The sequence below is a fragment of the Gossypium hirsutum genome, chromosome A03 (genome assembly GCF_007990345.1).
Source record: "Gossypium hirsutum isolate 1008001.06 chromosome A03, Gossypium_hirsutum_v2.1, whole genome shotgun sequence".
NCBI classification, from domain to species: Eukaryota; Viridiplantae; Streptophyta; class Magnoliopsida; order Malvales; family Malvaceae; genus Gossypium; species Gossypium hirsutum.
The window spans coordinates 6,965,679-6,989,968 of NC_053426.1; the positions used below are offsets into that span (position 1 = coordinate 6,965,679).

The following is a 24,290-nucleotide window of genomic DNA, read 5'->3' on the forward strand; positions in this document are numbered from 1 at the left end:
TATTACTAAATCTTTAATCCAAGTATTTGTTAAGAATAAAGTTTATTATAAAAATTAAATACATGAATATTATCTTTTATTTAATAAGATAAATTAGTAAATTATCACTACATTCTGATATATAACTTTTAGGCAGAAATTGGAAGGTACGTGTTCGTCATGTTCCAAGTGTGCATAATAGTTGCAGATCATATGGCTAAGTGTGCAAATTCTGGTTTGATGAGTTTATGTGTATTTGATGATCCACTATTATCTGTTCAAGGGTTGTTGTTAGCTGATTGTAATAGTCCTTCACAAGCTTAAGTGTTGTTTGATGTAATCACAATTTGTTGTTATTTTCTACCAAAATAAGATAAATTAGTAAATTATCAGTACATTCTGATATATATAACTTTCTTGAGATTCTAATCAATATCTTTCAATGTATTCCAAATATTGTAAAATAAATTTCTCAATAATCACATTTCATTTGAATCATAACATGAAAATGTAGTTAAAACAATTATTTTTTCTATAATACTATAATAAAAATTCCTAACCATTGCACTTCACAACTTACTTCTTACTACCAAATTACCCCTCGATTGACCCTTGTGCGTGTAAGATTATAAATGTCAAAAGTAATACGTGTTTAGAAGATGCATGTGTGTATATGTATTTATACTAATGTAGATGCTGGTGACGTCATTTTTAAATAAGGGGTACCCACAATTGTAAGGCAATGTCTACTATACGGATAGCCCCACTTTGTAATAGAAGAATAAGCAAGTAAATAAATCACGAGTATATTAACTATGATGTCTCTTATTTTAGGTACCATGGAAGCTCTAAGAAACCTCGTAACCAGAGCTTCTAATAGCAATATATATATATGTATTCTCTTAATATAGCATTATATATTAAAATGGTGTATAATATATTTATATATGCTTTAAGGTAGTATCGAGCAAGAAAATTTCAAAATTCGAAAATCTGCCTTGAATCTATATATTTGGACGATTATGAATTATAAATTTAAAAATTGTAGTTACTTGAAATAAATTTTATTTTTTGTTATTTAATATATAATTAATTTTTATCTTTATAATATAAAATAAATAAATTATATTTAAAATAGTGAAAATAATTTAGAAGTTTTTTAAAAATTATTTTCGTTTAGAAATATTTATGAAACAGATTTTAAAATTTTATTAAATAATATTCAAAAATCATAAAATAAAGTTTATTTTGTCAATATAAGTTTAAAAATCTAAAATAAAAAAAAGAATATAAAAAAATTAAAAATTGAACCAAACCAAATTATAATAGATGGTTCAAAAAAACTGACCAAATCGAACCGATATCTCCTTACTTTAAGATATAAAATTATCCTTCGTGAATCTCAAGTTGTGACGTGTTAGTCATATATTCATTTACTCTAGAAATAACTTGGATTTAAATCACAATTGTATGTATATATATAAATAGTATATTAAATAGTATAAAAAGAAAAAAAAATATTATTATATTTATTAATTATTTTGAAAGAAAAAAATAGATATTTATCTAATTCAATTGATATTTGGTTAATTTATGATATCATGTGAATTAAGAAAGAATAATAATTTTAAAAAATGCTTTCAAATTTTTATTAATAAAATTTATAAATAAAATAAAATAAAAAGTAAAAAAACTAGTAAATACCATGTTCATTGTGACTTTAATCAAACCGTGTGCAAGTGTCTAGCTAGTAGAATTTATTATACATAGATATAGAAATAGAGAGTTTATATTAGATGAAAGTAATTTTCCCCTATTTTAAAAACTATTAATGAGGAGACATCTATACTATACTACGAATGCCTTATATACAAGACACTTGTCCATCTTTAAATTAAAAAAAGTAATTGTTAAATTTCAATTTTAATCCTTCTATTTTCTATGATTATATAAGAAACCTATTCATTCTTTTTCTTTTGGTTTGAAAATGTAATAGCTAAATTTCAGTTCTAATCCTCTATCTTTTTAAGATTGTATAAGAATGGTTAAATTTTAGTTCTGATCTTATATTTCACTCAAATTTGAGATTTAATTTTGACATAATTTAGACACTTTTCTTTTCTTTTCTTTTGACATGAGAAAATAATGGCTAAATTTCAGTTCTAATCCATCTACCTTTTAAAGATTATATAAGATTGGTTAAATTTTATTTTTTATCCCTTTATTTGGCTCAAATTTGAGATTTAATCTATATACTTTAATTTTGACATAATTTGGTGCCTCAACTTTTATAGTGTCATTAGTTAGTCTAACTATTTTATTTGATATGCTGAGATGAATTTTTCAGAATTGTTAACACCGTTAAAATTCTATACGAAATTCAAGTCTATTACAATGTCATTTTTGTTACATGGATACTAAGGGATTTTTTTTTAAATTCAAAATTCACACCAGCAAATTTAACATAAGGATTTTAACGATGTTAATAAATAGACCTAAATTTTAAATTTTGAAATGTAGAGAAACTACATTCTTGAAAATAAAATTATAAAGACTAAATTTTAAATATATGAAGAGAACAAAAATTTTAAGTATATTGTAACTTTTAAATTTTTATTCTATAATTTAATCAAAAATAAATAAATAATGAGTCAAACGCGAATAATCTAGGAGAAACAATAGTAGTTATCAATATATAAAGGGTAATTTACAAAAATAGTCACTTTTGTTTGCCTCAGGTTACATTTTAGTCACTTATGTTTAAAATATTACGTTTTAGTCACTTATGTTATTATTTTGCTACGAGTAATCACTCTACCGTTAAGTTTCGTTATCTCTCTAACGGTAATTCTAGGTGGCAGTCCAACTAGATTAACTTGGATTTCTAAATGGGATGAAAATAAATTTTTAATTAAAAAATTTTAATTAATTAAAATTTTCAAACCTAAACCTTAACTAAAAAAACTGTTCATCTCCTCTTTTTAATTTTCCTTCTGTCTCTTATTTTTTTCAATGGGTTTTTTTTTCATTTGACTGTAAAAACTATTATTAAGATCAAAATAGTTGAAATCAGAAATAAGAAAGAATAATCTGGAATACCCACAAAGAGATTGTGAACATACAAGTTGATTCAGATCAGAAAAAATTTAATTGAGAAACCAATTATTCAAGAACTGTGAAAGAACTAGAAAATATAATAATTAGGAGCAAGAACAGTGAAAGTAACAGCCCTTTTCTGAAAATTTTAAAATTAGCTTGAATGAAACATGTTCATGAAAACATGTTTTTGGTTGCATTTTATGGGATGTCTATTGACGCAAAATAAAATACATGTTTACAAACAATTTCAAAAAGTAGAAGAAAATATCAAGAATTTTAATTTAGGTTTTCATTAAATAATAAAAAATCTAATCTTTTGTTTTTCAGTATCGAATAAAAGAGATAGAGGAATACAAAGAAGACATACCTGAACCTTCCATTGAATCCATCTTTATGAAGCAGTCAATTTAATTTCAACTATTTTGATCTTAATAATAGTTTTTCCAGTCAAATGAGAAAAAAAACCATTGAAAAAAATAAGAGATGGAAGAAAAATTAAAAAGAGGATATGAACAGTTTTTTTAGTTAAGGTTTAGGTTTAAAAATTTTAATTAATTAATTTTTTTAATTAAAAATCTATTTTCATCTCATTTAGAAATCCAAGTTGGCACTTAAAATCTAGTTGGACTGCCACGTAGGATTACCGTTAGAGAGATAACGGAACTTAACGGTAGAGTGATCACTTTGTAAAAAAATAATAACATAAGTGACTAAAATATAACATTTCAAACATAAATGACTAAAATGTAACCTAAGACAAACAAAATGACTTTTTTTTTTTGTAGATTACCCATATATATAAATAAATAAACCATTACTATGGTTGCGTGAAGTCTAAATCCATATAATTAATGGAACAACAAAGAAATAAACAAAGAAATCAATATCAAGTTTTCAATTGACTCAAAATCACGAATTTAATCTCCGATCAATCTCTGCGATTATATAAAAAAATATAAACATATATTATCATTATTCTTTGTTGACAAGTCAAATGCTAAAGCCAATAAAAAAAATTCGAAAGGAGTATGAAGACATTTATTTGCTGAGTAAGCAATTGGGCTGCAATCATGGTGGCTGAACTAACTCGCTGAACTAACTCATTGCTATGCAAAGGGACAGTTAAATCTGCAGAGGATCTGAATCTAAATTTACTTAATACTGTTATTGTCTCCGACCAAACACCATTAAGACTTTGGCTATACTTAGGGTATGCCTACTTCATCCCCCTTCTGTTCCAATAATATGGTGAAATTGACATTATAATCATTCAACTCCCTCCTACCCATTTATTCACACTCACGAAATCTATTGGCATTAGACTGAATAATAAAAAAAGCCCAAACTTGAATGCCCCAAACAGGGAAACATCAGCATGACAACCTGCATTTGGTACTTTGTTCACACTCCATTTAACCCCCCTTTGCTGTCCCCCCCCCCCTTCTCTCTCTCTTTCTCTTACTTTACTTCTCTTATAAACATTATAACCATTGTATTTACTTTTATCCTCTCATCTCTCCATCTATTAATATATATATATGTATGTACCCTCTTTTTCTCATTACATCAAAACCCCAAGTCTCAATTTTCCAATCAAAATTACTACAAGACATTAAGCAAGGTGTTCTGGTTTCCATAAGATGTGCCCAGCAGGGTCTTCTAGGTGGTGTCCAACACCAGAGCAAGTTATGATATTGGAAGAGATGTATAGGAGTGGGGTGAAGACCCCAAATGCTACACAAATCCAACAAATCACTTCACACCTCTCTTTCTATGGCAAAATTGAAGGCAAGAATGTGTTTTATTGGTTCCAAAACCATAAGGCAAGGGAAAGACAGAAGCTTAGAAGGAAACTTTCCAAGCAACTCCAATTACAACAACAACAACTTTTTCATCACTACTTTGATTCTCTCCCCTCCCCTCCTTTTCAACATCTTTCTTACTATAACTCACCCCCTCCTTTTCCTCAGGTAACTTAACTAACTCTAATATATATATATTTATTTATTTATTTTGATTCCAATGTTAGTTAGACTATCAAACAAGACTACCCTTTTATTGACTTCACCTTTCCTACCCAGTTAGAAACAGTTAAAATTGTCCAAAAGGAGAATATATATATATAATATTATCCTTTTTTTTTTCAATATTTCATATATATATAATGATGACTTGAGGATTTATGTAGGGTTTTCTTACAAGGTTTGTAAAATGTTGCACATGCATAAAATTTAAAGACATACGCATGCATGTGCTTCCTTTTTTGTTCTTTCTAATTCAATATATTGTGAAACTAAATACGAAACTTGTCTTATTTATTCTTAGCTTTTAAATGGATTAAAAAACAATATTGAATACTTTTTAAAAAAGAACAAAAATCCAAAGCTTATTTAAACATACCTGGCCCCCATTGTTTCTGTACCCTTTTCATTTTACCATTTAGTTAACCATTTTTTTTGTGGGTGATAATTTTTTATAGCAGGTGGGAGTTCATGATGCTGCAGCAGCAGCAAAGCAAGGGATGAACTACACGTGGAAGCTTGATGTATCTGAAAGAATGGATGTTGATAAGTCTATGATGAAGATATACGGCGGTGATTTGCTGATGATGGTTGATTTGAGTAGTCCCTCTTTATCATCTCCATGCTTCTTCACCACCACCACCACCGGACCACCTCCCCTTAAAACCCTTGAACTTTTCCCAGTCACTGCTTCCAATCTCAAGGAAGAGTGCAACAAGAATAACAACGGCTAATTTAAAAACAAAACCTCTTTTCTCTCTGTATGATGCCTAGGTTGTAACTAGTAACTAGGTTTCTATGTTTTATTGTCTTCTTTTTTGAGATGAAATGTGGGTGTAATTTTTTTTTTCTGGTTTTCTTGGCTTTCTGCAATGTATCTGTGGTACTAGTACTGTTATATTTTTACCTATGAATCTGCACTGTATTTTTCACTTCTTTTTTTTTTATTTCGAAAACGTTATCAGAATTCTAGAATATGAACATGAAAATGTTGTTCAAATTTTTCAAGCTTGTCTTTTGTGTATCTTAAAGCTGTCCCTTATGCAAGGGCTATATCAGTACTTGATGGACCTCTAGTCACACAGAAATCAGGCTTTTTTTGTTTGTATTTTTTTTCATTTTTGGATCTTTCAGACAAGTCAATCAATTATTAATAAAAATTCACATGAAGGAAGAAACCCCATTTTTTTTCTTATGGATTTCCCCCTTCTTTTTTAAATTTAGGTCAAAATGTGACATTAATCCTTGTATTTTGATAAGTTTGAGATTGAGTCCCTATTTACTTTTTCGATTTAATAATTGCTACCCAACATTTGACAATCACACCGTTGGTATTTCTGGGTCAAATTTTCTTAATAAGTTTATAATGGTTTGCTTCTAAAGTTGATCCTATTACAATAATATATTAATGAAAATTTTTTATTAAAAGAAATACTAACCTTATCAATGATTGAATTAGAATTTTAAATGAGAAAAAGTAAAAGTATTTTAAAATATATTGATTAAATCTCAATCTTAATACATGGCTCTTCATGTTTAATGGTACTTAATAGTCAATGCACTAATAACCTACATTACTTTATGGAATAAAAAGCAAAAAGAAAAGTCTACTGTTTAACTTTAACACTATATATAGCCAGTCCACTAGGCTTTATTATTGTAAGTTAAGAACTGGTACAAAGTATTATATATATAATGGGGAATGTTATATTTGTATTAGAAAAAAAAATTGGGTTTGGAGGTTAATTTATTATATTTTATTATATTTTAAAAAATCCATTTAAATTGCTAAGTAATAATAAATATATATCTTTTTGCTAAATAATTAATTCTATAAATCGGTTATAATATAGGTATAAAGTTGACTAAGCATGCAAAAATAACTAATAATAAATATTAAACTAAGTTTTAATCAAATTAAAAAACTCCTATATAAAAAGTCCGTGTACGTGTTTGATTATTGGTTTGAGAACATTCAAATTATTGCCTTTGAAATTTGAGTCATGCGTTCAATGTCAACCCCTTCACCTTCTCCCCTTTTCTCTGAACTAAAAATAGGCGACCCTACAATCTAAATTATTTATGATTGTCATTACGTAAAAAACATGCACATTATCTAATGAATCTAATTTTTAGATTTGGTATTTTATGAGCAAAACATATTATATATATATATATTATTTGACTGTCTGCTCAAATTTAAAGGATTATTAAATATTTGAGAGGATTTAGAAATAAAAAAAAGTTCGAGAAGTAACTTAAATAAAAAATTAAATTCTTTTAAAATATGAATTAGATACAAGTCTAATATCTAAACTTTAAGCTTAACATATTTTTAAGTTTATAATATGTAAAGTTTGAGAAGTGACTTGAACAAAAAGTTAATCTTGTTTGAAATACGAATTGGGTGCGAGACTAATATCCAAAGCTTAAGCTTATGTTTACAATATGAATTATGTAAATTTTAGCATATGAAACTTAAACATTTTATATTATAATATAAATATTAAAATTTATGTTGTTTAAGAATTTAATAAAGAAAATGACTATATAATGATAGTAAAAGGTACATATATAATTACTATATATTACATAAAAAATTATATATTTAAAAAATTTAAACAATAATATGAATTAGTTTAAATAAATTAGGGTTAGCTATTTACAAATATAAATACATTTAAATAAAATTTTGATTTTATATTTCTAGTCAGATCAAGTTTAGGTAAGTATATATTATATTGATACCATAATAAGCAAGGGTGATACCACCTACTCCCCTCCGGGTCCAAGTTTAGTAAAATTCATTGTTTAGACCTTTACATTTTGATAAATTTTTGTTTTGGCTTTTGAGTTCAATTCCAGTCTCTCCACTACAAAATTTTTAGTTTCACCCTTGATAATAAACATGGTCTGAATCCAATATCGATTCAAACCACCTTTAATCTAATTATAAGTTACTAAATTTGATAAAAAAAAGTTTAAATAATATGATAGGTATACATCAAAAGAATAATTGTGTTTAAACACACATATTCGTACAGTATATATATGTCACTTTTCCAATTAATTGGAAAAAGGGAGGAAAAAGGAAAGGAAGAAGAGCAATTGAAGACAAACATAATAATAACAAAAGCATGCATAAAAATTAATGTAATATTTCAACTTTAGGGACAAAAGATATACGTCCAGCCGATATAATTTAATTACTACATAAAAGAAAGCAAGCAAACGTAATAAAAAGCACACAATAATAATTATTATATATCAGTTTTTAAACCAATTTCATTTTAATTTTTTAAAAAAATTACCCAACATTGCATTAAAATCTTAGCCCAAACTAGATTTCAAAACACTGTAGGCCGTTAGATGGCGACTTTAAAAAAAAATTACCCTTCAATTTTCGTACAAATAAGGTTTTTCCCAAAGGAAATAAAAAAGGAGTGAAATGAATGGCAGAAATCTTCTGAAAAAATAGGTTATAAATGGCTATAAAACAATGGTTTTTGAATTTGAAATGCAGCCAAAAATAGATATTCATGGGCACAGGACTGACCCGGAGGTTGGGGGGGGGGCTGAATTGGATAAGCTTTCACATATTTTGTTAACGAGTTAGATGGAATCAAAATAATAAATTTCATTCCAAATTTAAATTTGATTAGATTTAATTTAATTTAATTATTATTTTTATTATTTATATAATATAAATATTAAAATATTAGGAGAGTTTGTCTATGCTTAGAAGTTTAACTTCGCTGGATTTAGTATTTAATCTTAATTATTAGGTAGTAGAAAACTTTAGATTAAAAACAATAATTTTGGTAATACAAAAGGTATGAAATGATATGGTGGGTTAGGTCATATATATTTATTTACCCTTAAGGTTAAAAAGGTAATTTTGAGGTCTGCTGACACACGAAAAGCAATTTAACACTATCATTTTGCTGTCGTAAGCCCAATGTCGGAAAAATTCAGAAACAATGTCCCACAAATCCTACAACCTTGCTATAATCTATTTTTGTCTTTTGACAACACACATATGGACCTTTTTGGCTCAGTTAAATTATTTTATTTGTCTCAGTTTCTGGTATGAAAATTTAAATGGATTGCCTGCATTTTGTTACTCTCATCATTCCTATGATTTAAAAACTACCATGTACCTGGTTTTCTACTTATTTTTAAATTTTCATCCTTTTAATTTTTAATTTTAGAAATTCAATCTCTCAATTTAACTAATATTAAAATTAATGTTCAATTTTAAAATTCAAAGTCCACTTTATAACACATTTAAATTTAATATAAATTATTTATAATTCGACTTAATTATTTATAATTTGACTTTATTTTTTACCGAAAATAAAGGGTTTAAATTTCTATAATTAAAAGTAATAAAACGAAAATTTAAAATTTTAAAAAGTATAAGGACATGAAACACAATTATACCTTACTTTCCTATCAAATTTATTCGAATGTTTTGTAAGAAAAATTCTTAAACCGACTTAAGTATCAATTACAAAATGGTATGGCAGGAGCGGAAGACAGTAAATATTATTATTACAAAAGTCACCAAGTATTAAGTATCAATTATTGAGCTCTTTGAATCTAATAAACTTACTATTAAAATACAACCAAAATTATTACATTTAAGAGATTATCAATATCAAAAAATTGGATGATAGAAAAGATAAGTAGTGCAAGTACTTATAAACTTGTAAGCAGTATAGAATATATGTCGTCTGGAGATAAATTATATTTTAAAAATACTACTATAACAATTACATATGATAATTTAGTTTTGCCCTCAAATAGAGGAAGACGAGGAAAATACAAGTACTAGTTCTATATCTTCAACACCAATAGGAATGAAAAAGTTTATATTCCTATTTTTCCTACAGAACTACGTAGAAATTCTAAAAACACTAGAATGGAAGAAATACAAAACTTCAATAATTATCCAACAAATGAAACTTGGAACAAATTATGTAATTACATTTTCAAATTTCCAATCCAAGAAATATTATACATGTATTGAAATTACATTTCAATTTAGAGAATATAAAACATATTCTTTGCATGCTTTATTAGATATTGGAGCTACAACTAGTAGTTGTAGAAAAAATGTCATTCCTTTAGAAAAATAGAAACCTATGAAACATCCAATAAAAGCCATAGGAATAGATGGTAATGAAACCATAATCCAATATAAAGCTAGAAATATACCAATCTACATAAATAATGTAAGATTTGTGATACCTAAAATATTATGCTTTCCTGCAATGCATGGAGATCTATTATTAGGAAATAATTTTATATACCAACATTTATCATTTTCTATTGATAAAAATTTAATTATGTTATATGTAGAAAAAATTTCTGTAGAAATACCATTAGTAGAAAATCATAAATTTATTTGTGAAAAAAATTTTATACCATCAAGAAAAGAACAAATTAAACAACTTGAAACAAATCATTGGTTGTTTAAAATATTAGAAAATAATTTTAGTGAAGAACCATTAAACTTATGGCAAAATAACCCTAGATATTGTGAAATTAAATTGGAAAATCCCGATAAAATTATTAGAGTTAAACCAATGATTTGTACTAAACAAGATATATATGAATTTGATATACAAATTAAATAATTATTAGAAAAATGATTAATAGAAACAGGGGCGAAGCCAGAAAATTTTTTTAGGGGGGCGGATGAAATTTTAATTTTTTATAATTTATATTTTTATAATTTGTAAAGAATTAAATTGAATTTTTATAATTTTGGGGGGGGCAAAGTGCAATTTTACCTTTACTAATTTAAAAAATTTAAAAAATTTAAAGGGCCTAAAATGAAATTTTCCATTTTAGGGGGGGCCGGGGCCCATGCCAACCCCCTAGCTACGCCTCTGAATAGAAATAACTAATAGTTCACATTCTAGTCCAACCTTTATGGTTAAAAATCATGTCGTAATAAAAAGAGGAAAAGCTAGAATGGTTATTAATTATAAAAGATTAAACAAAAATATTGTTTTTGATGGATATTTTATTCCAAGAAAGGATGTTTTAATTAATCAAGCTAAACAAGCAAAATATTTTAGTAAATTTGACTGTAAATTAGGATTTTGGCAAATCATGCTAACAGAAGAATCCAAGCATTTGACAGCTTTTAGTGCACCTAATGGATATTATCAATGGAAAGTAATGCCATTTGGATTATGTAATGCACCACAAATCTTTCAAAGATGGATGGATTCTATATGTAATAAATATAAAAAAATTTGTTTAGTTTATATAGATGATATTTTAATATTTTCAGATACATTAAAAAAACATAGAAAACATTTAAATATCATTTCTCAAGAATTCATAAAACATGGAATCGTACTAAGTCCTAAGAAAATAGAACTAGAAACAACAAAAATAGAATTCTTAGGATTAAAATTATCTGCAGATGGTCTTAAACTACAAGATCATATTATAGTAAAAATAAAAGAATTTCCTGAAAACATTGAAGATAAAAAGCAGTTTCAATAATTTTTGGGAATTATTAATTATGGAAAAAAATTTCTTTCCTAACTTATCCGAAAAAATAGGTAAATTATATGAAAAATTAAAAAAAGGATAAACCCTTTATCTGGTCTAAAATAGACTCGAAAATCATAAAAAAGTTTAAAATTTGAAATAAATCATATTCCAAAAGTTTTTTTTACCTAAACAATGCGATAAATTAATTTTAGAAACAGGTGCGTCACAAAATTATTAGGGTTGAATTTTTTTTTGGTGAAAAATAAACATAATTACAACTTAAAACCTTCTAAGAGATTCTAAAAGCTTTGTCTTGTTGGATAGCCGTAACCACCAAATCAGGAGGTACTTCAAATAACTGGAGGGGTGACTTCCAAAAAAGACTGATCTTTGCCAATAAGAAATTATTGCGGTTGTATTTTAAAAGCTAAAACAATAAAAAATGAAGAATTAATATGTGGATATAGTTCGGGAAAATTTAAACCAAATGAAATTAATTATGTTTTATATGAAAACGAATTATTAGCAATAAAGAAAGGAATAAAAAACTTTCTCATATATTTAGCACTAGAAACATTTATTATAAAAACTAATAATCAGGCAGTTAAACATTTTCTTACTAATAAAAGTTTAAAAACGATACTTAAAAGAATTAGGTGGTACAATGAATTATGTACTTTTAATTTTGAAGTCTTATATGCAAAATGAACTAACAATATTATTGCTGATTATTTTAGCAGGCCATATGGATAGAGGTAAAAAAACCTCTAGAAAAAGTTGGTGAATGGACTACTGTCCCTAAAAGACCCAACAAAGGGAAAACAATAAATCTTAATCAATGATTTGTGATGATATCTGCACAAGAATCCTTTTATCCTAATCAAGGATATTATATTCATTATCCAATGGTAAGAAAACCAGTTGGAACTCATTTATATTTACACCAAAAACAATAAGTTAAATCCCTTAGTCCTAAGATCCAAACTCAGTATACCAAGCCAGCTATGCTGAAGTAATAAAAGGAGCAGAAAAGTTTTACTCATCAGAAACAACAACAAATACAAGAAATAAAAGATTTAAATAGGGTTTTGTTAAAGAAATAATAATATTGAATGGGGTTTTGTTAAAGAAATAACAGTTCAAAACTCCTCTTTTCCTTTATGAAAAGATTTTTCTGCATTTATCAAAACTATGTTATTACGAATGGTGTACAAAGATGATTTTTATTATTATTTTCATCTTTTCATTAGTAGTCCTATTGGTATAGCTGAAAAAGAAAAATTCTATCAGCCATATCAAATTTGGATTCTTCAAAAAATGATTGGAGGACCCAAACTTTTTGCAGCTAGAGAAGAAAAAAGACACTTGACAAAAAACATTGACAAGTGTTATAATAATCCTACTTATTATCAAATCTAAGCAAGAATAAATTTAATAACAAAAGCCCAATATTTACTTCAACAAAAAAAACTTATAATCTCTAGACTGATGGAAGAAGAATATTAGCATATGATACTGGAAAGACCCAAGAAGATAGAGACAAAGAATCCGTACAACTATTAAAAATGATAGTTGACATGGAAATTTGTAACGCCCCAAAATTGATAAATTTGTTTCGTGAGTTTTTGACACAAGTGTGTATCTGCTTTAGTGGTTAAGTGTTCTAAGTGTGTGTGTGTGTGTGAGGTCCTAAGTTCAAGCCTTGCATTTGGCAAATTTTGGCTTTTTCCTGATTTAAGCCTTAACTTCTAGTTAGCAGACTTACATTAAATTATTTGTAATTTCATAATAGAATGGGTTTGTTGGTCTGGTGGTTAAGACATGTGGTAGTGTGTTGGAGGTTTGGAGTTCGAATCCCTGCATATGAGCAAGGGAGTTTAAATTTTTGCTCGGTTCTGCAAAGGAATTTTGGTGGTTTTCGAATACTGAAGAAGTTGAGATTGGGTAGTTGGGGGTAAAATCTGATAGAGTTCTATTTTTGTTTTTCTCTCTTTTCCCAAAATTCCCATTTTCTTTTGCTTTCTCTGCCATTTTCTCTTCCCCAATTTGCTGCCGTTTTTCCCTTGAAATTTCCCTACCTTCTTACTTTTATTCTGTATCTTTTGCGCATATCGCGGGTGTGGTAAGTAATATTTTCAGGTGGCATCATTTTTAGATGACTATATCACTTTTGTGAGTCTAATTTTCGAGTTTTGGCAACAGCATATCATTGGGTTTAAAGTTCTCTTCGTGCTTTTTTGTAGCGAGTCGATTGGAAGCTTTGCGGTAAGTGTTCATAGCTTTATGGATTGAGTATTTTGGTTTCGAGATTTATGATTAATCGTAAAGTAAGCCTTATTACAGTTTTGAATATCTCGCTTTTAGGCATTGGAGTGCTCGAGAGTGTTTAGGCATTAAAATCGATACTAGGTGTGTACTTAATTACACAGAAAAAGAGATTCGGCGAAAGCTAAAAAATAAATCTGTCGACGTCACACAGGCGTGTGGTTGCCCGTGTGGTAAGCCGTATGGCAGTACACGGGCGTGTGGTTGACGAGCCAAATCGTGCGCGTAAAACACGGGTGCATGACACAGCCGTGTGATGCTCGGTGAGGCTGTATGCGAGACACGAGCTCAACTTATTGGGCCGTGTAGGCCCACACGGGCAGGCCACATAGGCGTGTGAGCCCAATCTTTTGAAATACTCTGAAAGGTTGCTCGGGTTGCCCAAGGCGACTAGGACCTTCTGTAGGGTTGGTAAGAGTTACTTGACCCCTGATTACGTGATCTGACTATGTGATATGTGCTCTAGCATGTTACTCTTAGCATGTCGATCGATTTGAATGTATGATCTGTTAATTAAATATTTGCATGTCATGTATTGTATGTTGATTGCATCGAGGTTGGGTTATTGTATACGGAGGAAGTATTCTGAAAGGTTCCTAAGTCTGTTAATTGGCAACACAACTGCAATTATCTGATTATGTGCCGCATTTCAGTACAGCATGGTATGTAAGGATAGGTGGGTCGATTTTATCTCCACATGGTGTGTAGAGTTGGATGGAGTTAGTGTATAGAGGCTGGTGGGTAGGACTCTATTATTCTGCTCTGTTATGCATAATATATATATGTGATGGACTAAAGCCCGTTAGTATCTGATTATGTATCTGAGTGGACTAAGGTTCACACTGTTTCCGTAAAGGGTTCAAGTTCGAGTTATCTGATATTTGGATGTATGCCTGATCTCTGCTATTGTGATTATTTTTTGAGGGGATCACACACTGATTTTGTGAAATCTTACCCTTTTCTGTTTAATTTGTGTAGATAATCCTCAAACTTGACGGTTCGGTGCAGCGGAGAACTCGACGGTGGCCACACATATTTAGACTATTTTAAATTCAGTTCCGATATTCATTTCTTTTTAATTATGTTCTGGGTTGGTTGATGTAATTCGGGACTTTATGTACTTTATTTGGATTTTTAAACTGTTTATGAGATTTTAGACTAAACTCGATTTTCCTAAAAGCTAATATTTTCGTACACGAAAAGGTTCCCAAAAATTTATTGGGTTTTCAAAAGCTTCCGCGCAAAAGAAATGTTTAATCAATTAAAACACGTTTTCTTGAACTAAGTAAATCAATAATTGGGACGATTTTTAGGTCAAAACATTTTAAAAAAAAACTCTCATGTGACATCGCCAGATTCGGTCATAACGTCCAGACTAAGTTTGGAGTGTTACATTTAGTGGCACCAGAGCCAGGTTGTAAAACTCGGCTGTGGATTTGGGTTTTAAAGATTGATTTTAAAGAAACTATTTGTAAATAATTTAATATATTTTTTAATAAATATGTGATACATCGAGTCTTCGGCGTCGATCTTGTAAGTTTTCTAAACCTCTGTTTAAAATTTTCTGAAAATATGATTATAATATACTCGCGATAACCGACTCTAAATATTCTGATAATGTACTACATAAAATATCTGTTAATAAATATTAGAACTGTAACTAATGCATAAAACTGTTAATACAGATAAAATCTAAAATTTACGATGAGCACACGTGGTACTCGTGGACGGGGTACTAGAGGCCGTGGTAGGGGCCGTAGAGGGGCTTGAGCTGAGTCCTTGCCATCTGATACTATTTCAAATTTGGATACTAGCGAGACGTCGATATTACCTATGACAGAGATAGGGTCGGGGACTCATGATCATGCGGTTGGGGATGACGCACTGTCCCAAGCCATACTACGGATTTTGTAGAGGGTTGCTGGGCCCAATACTAGATCTAGAGGCCGTGGGTCAGTTACGAAATGACTTTGGTCTAATGGGGCTAATTTTTTTAGAGGTGTCATTGGAGTTGCCCCTAATGTGACCAAGTATTAGATGGAGGCCATGGAGAGATTTATGGACGCCCTAGATTTTACTGCTGAGCAAAATCTTAAGAGGGTTGTTTCTCTATTATGTGATTAGGTATACTAGTGGTGGCTCACAGTTAAGGAGGGCACTCAGCCCGACCGATTGACCTGGGATTATTTTAAGACTATGTTCTAGGGTAAGTATGTGGGGGCTAGCTACACTGATGCCGAAGGCGTGAGTTCCTTAATCTTACCTAGGGAGATCGTTCAATGGCCGAGTATGAGGTCGAGTTTCTGAGGTTGAGCCGTTATGCGTGAGGCATGGTGGCGACTGAGTATGAACGCTGTGTCTGGTTTGAGGATGGTCTCAATGACAGTTTGCGAGTTCTGATAGCTCTGCATAGTAAGCATAATTTCTCTGTTCTAGTTGAGAAGGCGAAGATTGCCAAGGAGGTTAAGCGCGTCGAGCGCCAAAATCGAGAGAAATGAAAGAATAAGAGGGAATTGAAGCCCTCAAATTCTGGGATGAGGCCTAAGAAAAAGGCCAAATCTGATGGGCCAATTAGAGTTGGGCCTTTTATCGCACATACCAGGGTGGCGCTGTATGGGCACTATGGTAGACGTCATCCAGCCGAGTGTTGGAGGACTACTAGGGTAGGTCTGAAATGTAGGTCGACTAAGCACCGTGTTAGAGACTGTCTACTGAAAACTGATCAGGTGCAGGCCCAGTTACTAGGGCTGCACAGCCGTTGAAGGTAATTCAATAGCCACCTAAGGGCCGAGGTCAAGCCAGGGCTAGTAATGACATGGCTAGAGGACAAAGAGCACTGGGCAGAGGTGCTAGACCATCTAAGGCAAGGCAGCCTATTTTGGTTTATGTTACTCGTCGCTGTGAGAACCGAGATGCTCCGGACATTATTACGGGTACGTTTTTAATATTTGATATACCTTATCTTGCACTGATAGACATAGGCTTTACACATTCATATGTAGCTAGTACTGTGTCTAAAACCTTGAGCATTTCGGTTGAGAGTACTTTTAGCGAGGTAACTGTTGTGAGTCTGTTAGATCTGAGTAAGTAAACTGTTTAGAGTTGTTCTGTTAGAGGTTCAAGGGATAGTATTTTGGGCGAATCTGATGGAGCTTTCGTTTGGGGAGTTTGATTTGATTTGGGGATGGATTGGTTGATAAAACACTGAATAAGTCTGGATTGCGCGATAAAAAGGTTGTGTTGAGAACCGATGAGGATAATAAGGTAATTGTGATTGGGGAACATCGTGACTACAGAACTAATATGATCTCAGCTTTGGTAACGGAGAATTTGGTTTAGAAAGAGTGTGAGACATTCTTGGCCTACGTCAGTATTTCTAATTCTAGGGACTCTTCGATTAAGGATATCAGAACCGTGAGACACTTTCTAGATGTGTTCCCTTAGGAGCTACCAGGGTTGCCTCCAAGCTGTGAAGTAGAGTTTAGGATTGAGTTGGTTTTTGATACAGCTCCGGTGTCTATCGCCCTTTACCGAATGGCACCGAAGGAGCTTACAGAGCTGAAGGCTCAGATTCAAGAACTGTTAGACCGTGGGTTCATTTGTCCCAGTGTGTCTTCGTGGGGAGCATCTATTCTATTTGTAAAGAAGAAAGATAGGACAATGAGGATGTGCGTCGATTATCGATAGCTGAACAAGCTAACAATTAAGAACAAGTACCCACTTCTGAGGATAGACGACTTATTTGACCAGTTTAGAGGGGCTTCTGTGTTTTCTAAGATTGATTGTCATTCAGGTTACCATCATTTGAAAGTCAAGGAGGCCAATATACATAAGAAGACATTTAAGACTCGATATGGACATTACAAGTTCCTAGTTATGCCCTTTGGTTTGACTAATGCATTGACGGTATTTATAGATTTAATGAATTGAGTATTTCAGCCCTACCTGGATCAGTTTGTGGTGGTGTTCATCGACGACATCTTGATATATTCTAAGACAGAGGACAAGCACAATAAGCATCTCAGAGTGGTTCTACAGATTCTTCATGAGAAATAGTTGTATGTGAAGCTTAGCAAGTGTGAGTTCTAGCTTCGGGAAGTGACATTTCTGGGACATGTAGTTTCTGCTGAGGGGATACGAGTTAATCCTCATAAGATTGAGGTTCTGTTGGGTTGGAAACAACAGAAAAATGTATCTGAGATCTGCAGCTTTCTGGGGCTGGTAGGATATTATTGACATTTAGTACAAGGGTACTCTTTGATCGCAGCTCCGATGACTAAGCTACTGCGTAAGGGAGTTCTTTTCGTTTGGACTGATGCACAGTAGGAGAGCTTTGATAAGCTCAAGATGGTTTTAACTCAGGCTCCTGTTTTGATACAGCTTGAGCCCAGTAAAAACTTCGTGGTTTATAGTGATGCGTCGCATGTGGGTCTGGGTTGTGTTCTGATGCAAGACGAAATGGTAGTTGCCTATGCGTCTCGACAACTCAAGACTCATAAGACTAATTATCCGATGCATGATCTGGAGTTCGCAGCGGTAGTCTTTGCTCTGAAAATTTGGGGGCACTATTTGTACGGTGAGAAGTGTACTATTTACACTGATCATAAGAGTTTCAAATATCTCCTTACCCAGAAGGAGTTAAATCTTAGGCAGCGTAAATGGGTTGAACTGCTTAAGGATTACAACTGCACTATCGAGTACCATCCTAGTAAGGCCAATATGGTGGCTGATCCGTTAAGCCGTAGGGTTATAACCGATCTGAGAGCGATGTTCACTCGACTGAGTCTTTTCGATGATGGAAGTCTGCTAGCTGAACATCAAGTAAAATCAACATGGATTAATCAAATCAGAGATAAACAAATGGGGGACAAGTCTCTAGAGTTGCATTTCCGTCAGGTGGAGAGTGGTGTTACTACAGATTTTGGGATTAACAAGGATGGGGTATTATGTTTCCGCGGTCAGATTTGCGTACTGAATGATGAGGATTTGAGACTATCGATTTTGAGAGAGGCGCATGGTAGCCCTTATGCTATGCATCCCGGCGGGAATAAAATGTACCGAGATCTGCGAGAGTTGTACTGGTGGCCAGGGTTGAAGCATGAAGTTACTGACTTCATTGCTTACTGTCTGACTTGTCAGCAAGTTAAGGCTGAGCATCAATTACCTTTGAGTTTTCTGCAATCGATTAAGATATCGTTATGGAAATGAGAGCGAGTAACGATGGATTTTGTTAGTGGATTACCTTTAACCCCCACTAAGAAGGATTCTGTCTGGATCATCGTGGATCAGTCGACCAAATCTGCGCACTTCATCCCGGTCAGGACAGATTTTTCTCTGCAAAAGTTGGTTAAGCTCTATATTTCTGAAATAGTAAGGTTACATGGGGTACCTGTCTCGATCATCTCTGATAGGGATCCTTGTTTTACGTCTCGATTTTGAAGAAACTGCATGAGGCTCTAGTTTCGAGGTTAGATTTCAGTACTACTTTCCATCCTTAGATAGATGGTCAGTCGAAGAGGGTGATTCAGATATTGGAGAACATGTTAAGGTGCTGTATTATTGATTTTCGAGGCAGTTGGAAGGAGTACTTGCCATTAGCAGTGTTCGCCTATAATAACAGCTTTCAATCTAGCATCCAAATAGAACCTTACGAGGTACTTTATGGTCGTAAGTATCGTACTCCCTTATGTTGGATTGAGTATTCTGTGGGGGACTTCGTTTTTCTCAAGGTCTCACCATGGAAGAAGGTTCTGAGGTTCGGTCGTAAGGGTAAGCTAAACCCTAGATTTATCGAGCCGTGTCAGATTCTAAAACGAGTAAGGCTAGTCGCCTATCGTTAGAGATACCTCCAAAGTTGGATCAGATTCATGACGTATTCCATGTCTTTATGCTGAGGTGCTACCACTCTGATCCCACGTACATCGTCCCTGTTTAGGAAATTAAGGTTCGACCAGATCTGACCTTCGAGGAGGAGCCAGTTCGGATTTTAAATCGCGACGTTAAGGTTCTAATGAGGAAATTCATTCCTTTAGTGAAGGTACTGTGGTGAAATCATAGCACTGATGAGGTTATGTGGGAACTTGAAGATGCAATACGTTAGCAGTATCCTCGCCTATTCGAATCAAGTAAAATTTCGAGGCTGAGATTTTCTTTTAGGGGTGTAGAGTTGTAACACCCTAAATTTGATAATTTTGTTTCTGTGAGTTTCTGACACAAGTGTGTATCTGCTTCAGTAGTTAAGTGTTCATGGTGTGTGTGTTCAAGCATAACATTTGACAAATTTTAGCTTTTTCCTGATTTAAGCCTTAACTTCTAGTTAGCAGGCTTACATTAAATTATTTATAATTTCATAACAGAATGGGCTTGCTAGCTGGTGGTTAAGATATGTGGTAGTGTGTTGGAGGTCTGAAGTTTGAATCCCTGCATGAGTAATGGAGTTTATATTTTTACTTGGTTCTGTAAAGGAATTTTGGTGGTTTTTGAATATTGAAGAAGTTGAGATTAGGTAGTAGTAGGTAGTTGGGGGTAAAATCTGATAGAGTTCTATTTTTGTTTTTCTCTTTTTTTCCCAAAATTCCCCTTTTCTTTTGCTTTTTCTGCCATTTTCTCTTCCCCAATTTGCTGTCATTTTTCCTTTGAAGTTTCCCTAAATTTTTACTTTTATTCCGTATCTTCTGTATATATCGCGGGTGTGGTAAGTATTATTTTTGGTTACATCATTTTTAGATGGTTGCATCACTTTTGTGAGTCTAATTTTTGGTTTTTGGCAGCAGCGTATCGTGGGGTTTAAGGCTCTCTTTGTGCTGTTCTGTAGCGAGTCGATTGGAAGCTTTGCGGTAAGCGTTCATAGCTTTATGGAGTAAGTATTTTGGTTTCAAGATTTATGATTAATCACAAAATAAGACTTATTATAGTGTTGAATATCTCATTTTTAGGCTTTGGAGTGCCCGGGAGTGTTTAGGCATCAAAATCGATACCAGGTGTGTACTCAATTGCACAGAAAATGAGATTTGGCGAAAGCTGAAAAACGAATCTGTCGGCACCACACAGGCGTGTAGTCACATGTGTGGTAAGCCGTGTGGCAGTACACAGGAGTGTGATCAACGAGCTAGGCCGTGCACACAAGACACAGGCGCATAACACGATCATGTGATGACCGGTGAGGCCGTGTGCGAGACAGGAGCACAACCTATTGGGTTATGTGGGCCACAGGGACGTGTGGGCCCACACGAGTATACCATATCGGAGTGTGAAATTCTGAGCCAGGCCGTGTGATCCATACGGCCAGGGCCAATTTAAGCCATACGAGCTACACGACTTGTGGGCCCACACGGGCAGGCCACATGGGCGTGTGAGCCCAATCTTCTAAAATATTCTGAAAGGTTGCTCGGGTCGCCCAAGTCGACTTAGACCTTCTGTAGGGTCGGTGAGCGTTACTTAACCCCTGATTACGTGATCTGACTATGTGATATGTGCTCTAGCATGTTACTCTTATCATGTAGACCGATTTGTATGTATGATCTGTTAATTGTATATTTGCACGTCATGTATTGTATGCTGCATTGCATTGAGGTTGGGTTATTGTATATGGAGGAAGTATTCACCTAAGCCTGATATCTGGTAGCACAGCAGCAATTATCTGATTATGTGCCGCATTTCGGTACAATATGGTGTGTAGGGATGGGTGGGTCGATTTTATCCCCACATGGTGTGTAGGGTTGGATGGAGTTGGTGTGTAGAGGTTGGTGGGTAGGACTTTATTATTCTGCTCTGTTATGCATGATATATCAGTGATGAACTAAGGCTCATTCGTATCTGATTCTGTATCTGAGTGGACTAAGGTTCACACCGTTTCTATAAAGGGTTCAGGCCCGAGTTATCTTATATTTGAATGTATGACTGATTTCTGCTATTGTGATTATTTTTTGAGGGGATTACACACCGAGTTTTTGAAAACTCACCCTGTTCTGTTTAATTTTTGTAGGTAATCCCCAGACTTTACGGTTCGGTGCAGCGGAGAACTCGACACACATATTTAGACTATTTTAAATTCAGTTCCTGTATTCATTTCTTTTTAATTATGTTCTGGGCTGGCTGATGTAATTCGGGACTTTATGGACTTTATTTGGATTTTTAAACTGTTTATGGGATTTTAGACTAAACTCGGTTTTCCTAAAAGCTAATGTTTTTGTACACGAAACGGTTCCCAAAAATTTATTGGGTTTTCAAAAGCTTCCGCGCAAAAGAAATGTTTTAGAACAAATCAATTAAAACACGTTTTCCCAAACTAAGTAAATTAATAATTGGGACGATTTTTAGGTCAATGTGTTTTAAAAAAAAAACACTTTCATGTGACATCGCCAGATTCGGCCAGAACGTCCAAGCCGGGTTTAGGTGTTGCAAGATTAATGACTTTCCATCACATATAATAGAAGAAATCAAGAACATGTGGGAGAATTGGAACTCACCAAGACTGTCAATAGATTCATTACATCTAGATGAAATAGAGGAAATGAATCTAGATACTATTCAAGAAGGATAAAGCCAAAAAAGCAAGGCACATAGGTAAATGACATCCAAGAAAGCAACTTGAGAAAACAAACATTCAAGTGTGGACAAAAAAGGAGACAACTTAAAGAAACGGCATCCAGATGCAAACAAAAAAGGTTGCAACATGGAAGTAAATCAATGAAGTGACAAGACAAGAAAGAAAGCAACGCGGAAGCAACCATGTCAATGATGAGACATTATCCTTATCAGAAAAACTGTGCGGGATTCAAAAAAAATTAAATAGAATTCAAGAATTCTCCTATAAAAGTGAATGAAGAAAGCCTAAATGGGGCATCGAAAAAAGTTTAGAAAATCTTTCTTTATCCACTTCTCACTTACCATCCTATCTATTTTTTGTAAAAACCATTCCTTTACTTCTACTTTTGCAATAATAATATCTACTGTCTTTCGCATTTACTATACCATTTTGTAATTTTGAAATGTAATTACATCACTTGTTCCAAGTTTCATTTGTTGGATAATTATTGAAGTTTGTATTTCTTCCATTCTAATGTTTCTAGAATTTCTACTTGGTTCTGTAAGAAAAATAGGAATATGAACTTTTTTCATTTCTATTGGTGTTGAAGGTATAGAACTAGTACTTGTATTTTCCTCATCTTCTTTTATTTGAGTATTTGAGGGTAAAACTAAATTATCATTTATATTTGTTATAGTAGTATTTTTAAAATATAATTTATCCCCGGATGACAAATATTCTATAGTACTTACAGGTTTAGAAGTACTTGCACTACTTATCTTTTCTATCATCCAATCTCTTGGTATTGATAGATCTCTTAAATATAATAATTTTGGTTGTACTTCAGTAGTGAATTTATTAGGTTCAAAGAGCTCAATAATTTTATTATTAATTTCTTTGATCTCTACTTCTGCTGTATTAGTATATTCATTAATAGAAGTCCAACTTATTGCTAGTTCTTCTGCTAAATCATTAATTTCAGAATTTTTTGTCTAAATTCTAAGACATAAACATTCTTATATTAGAGGATCTGTAATAGATATAAAGTATTTTGGTTTAACTTTAAATCCTATTACTCTTGTATGTAAATTTAATTGAATTCCTCCAATAAGTGCTTTTATTGGATTTTCAAATATTTTATCTAATAAAACTGCTATTATTGGTATATCATGATCTTTTCTAAACAAAGCTCTTATTGGTATCATTATTATTTCTAAATATATATATCTAACTTAAGGATATTTCTTTTTAATCCTCTTAATTTTATCCTTAGTAAATAATGAGATTTCTGTTAATCCTCCTTTAGTATCTTTAGCTACTGTATTACCACTTATTTTTTTCTATATGTCTTTGACACCATATCCTATACTTAGATATTTTATAAATTTCTTCTTTAGAAATATGATTTTTATTTATTTTTTCTATCATTTCATCTGAAAAGTCTTTTTCTTCTTCTATTATATTTCCTAATTTTATATATTGTTGTTCATTTTTAAGAATTTCTTCTAATTGATTATTAGAACTACTTCCCATATTAAACATAAATATATATTCTTCTTCCTCCGTATCAGAATTTGTTTCTGATATTAATTCGTATAATATTTCCTTAGAATTTATTTCCTGTTCTGAACGTATTTCTAAATCTTGTTCTTCAAGTGTTTTAATCATTTTTCTTGCACTTTTTCCTTTATTAGGGCAATTTGTTGCTATATGTCATTCTTTATCACATATAAAACATCTACATGTTTGTTTTTTATGTTTTTTAGAAGTTTTCTTCTAATAAATCCTTTCTTTTTATTATAACCATTATTTTTTTCTATTTC

At 32.0% G+C, this 24,290-nt stretch overlaps 1 protein-coding gene across 2 annotated transcripts; it reads left to right on the forward strand.

Moving 5' to 3' along the window:
• The first annotated feature begins 4,323 nt into the window (after positions 1-4,323).
• Positions 4,324-5,846, forward strand: LOC107887999 (WUSCHEL-related homeobox 3). Of its 2 annotated transcripts, none has more exons than XM_016812192.2 (2): positions 4,324-5,048; positions 5,558-5,846. In XM_016812192.2, the coding sequence occupies exons 1-2, from the start codon at positions 4,719-4,721 to the stop codon at positions 5,831-5,833; spliced, it is 606 nt and encodes a 201-aa protein (XP_016667681.1). In that variant the 5' UTR covers positions 4,324-4,718; the 3' UTR covers positions 5,834-5,846. The 2 variants fall into 2 exon arrangements, with proteins under 2 accessions (XP_016667681.1, XP_016667682.1); XM_016812193.2 differs by having other exon boundaries at positions 4,478-5,048; positions 5,561-5,846.
• Positions 5,847-24,290: the final 18,444 nt, after the last annotated feature.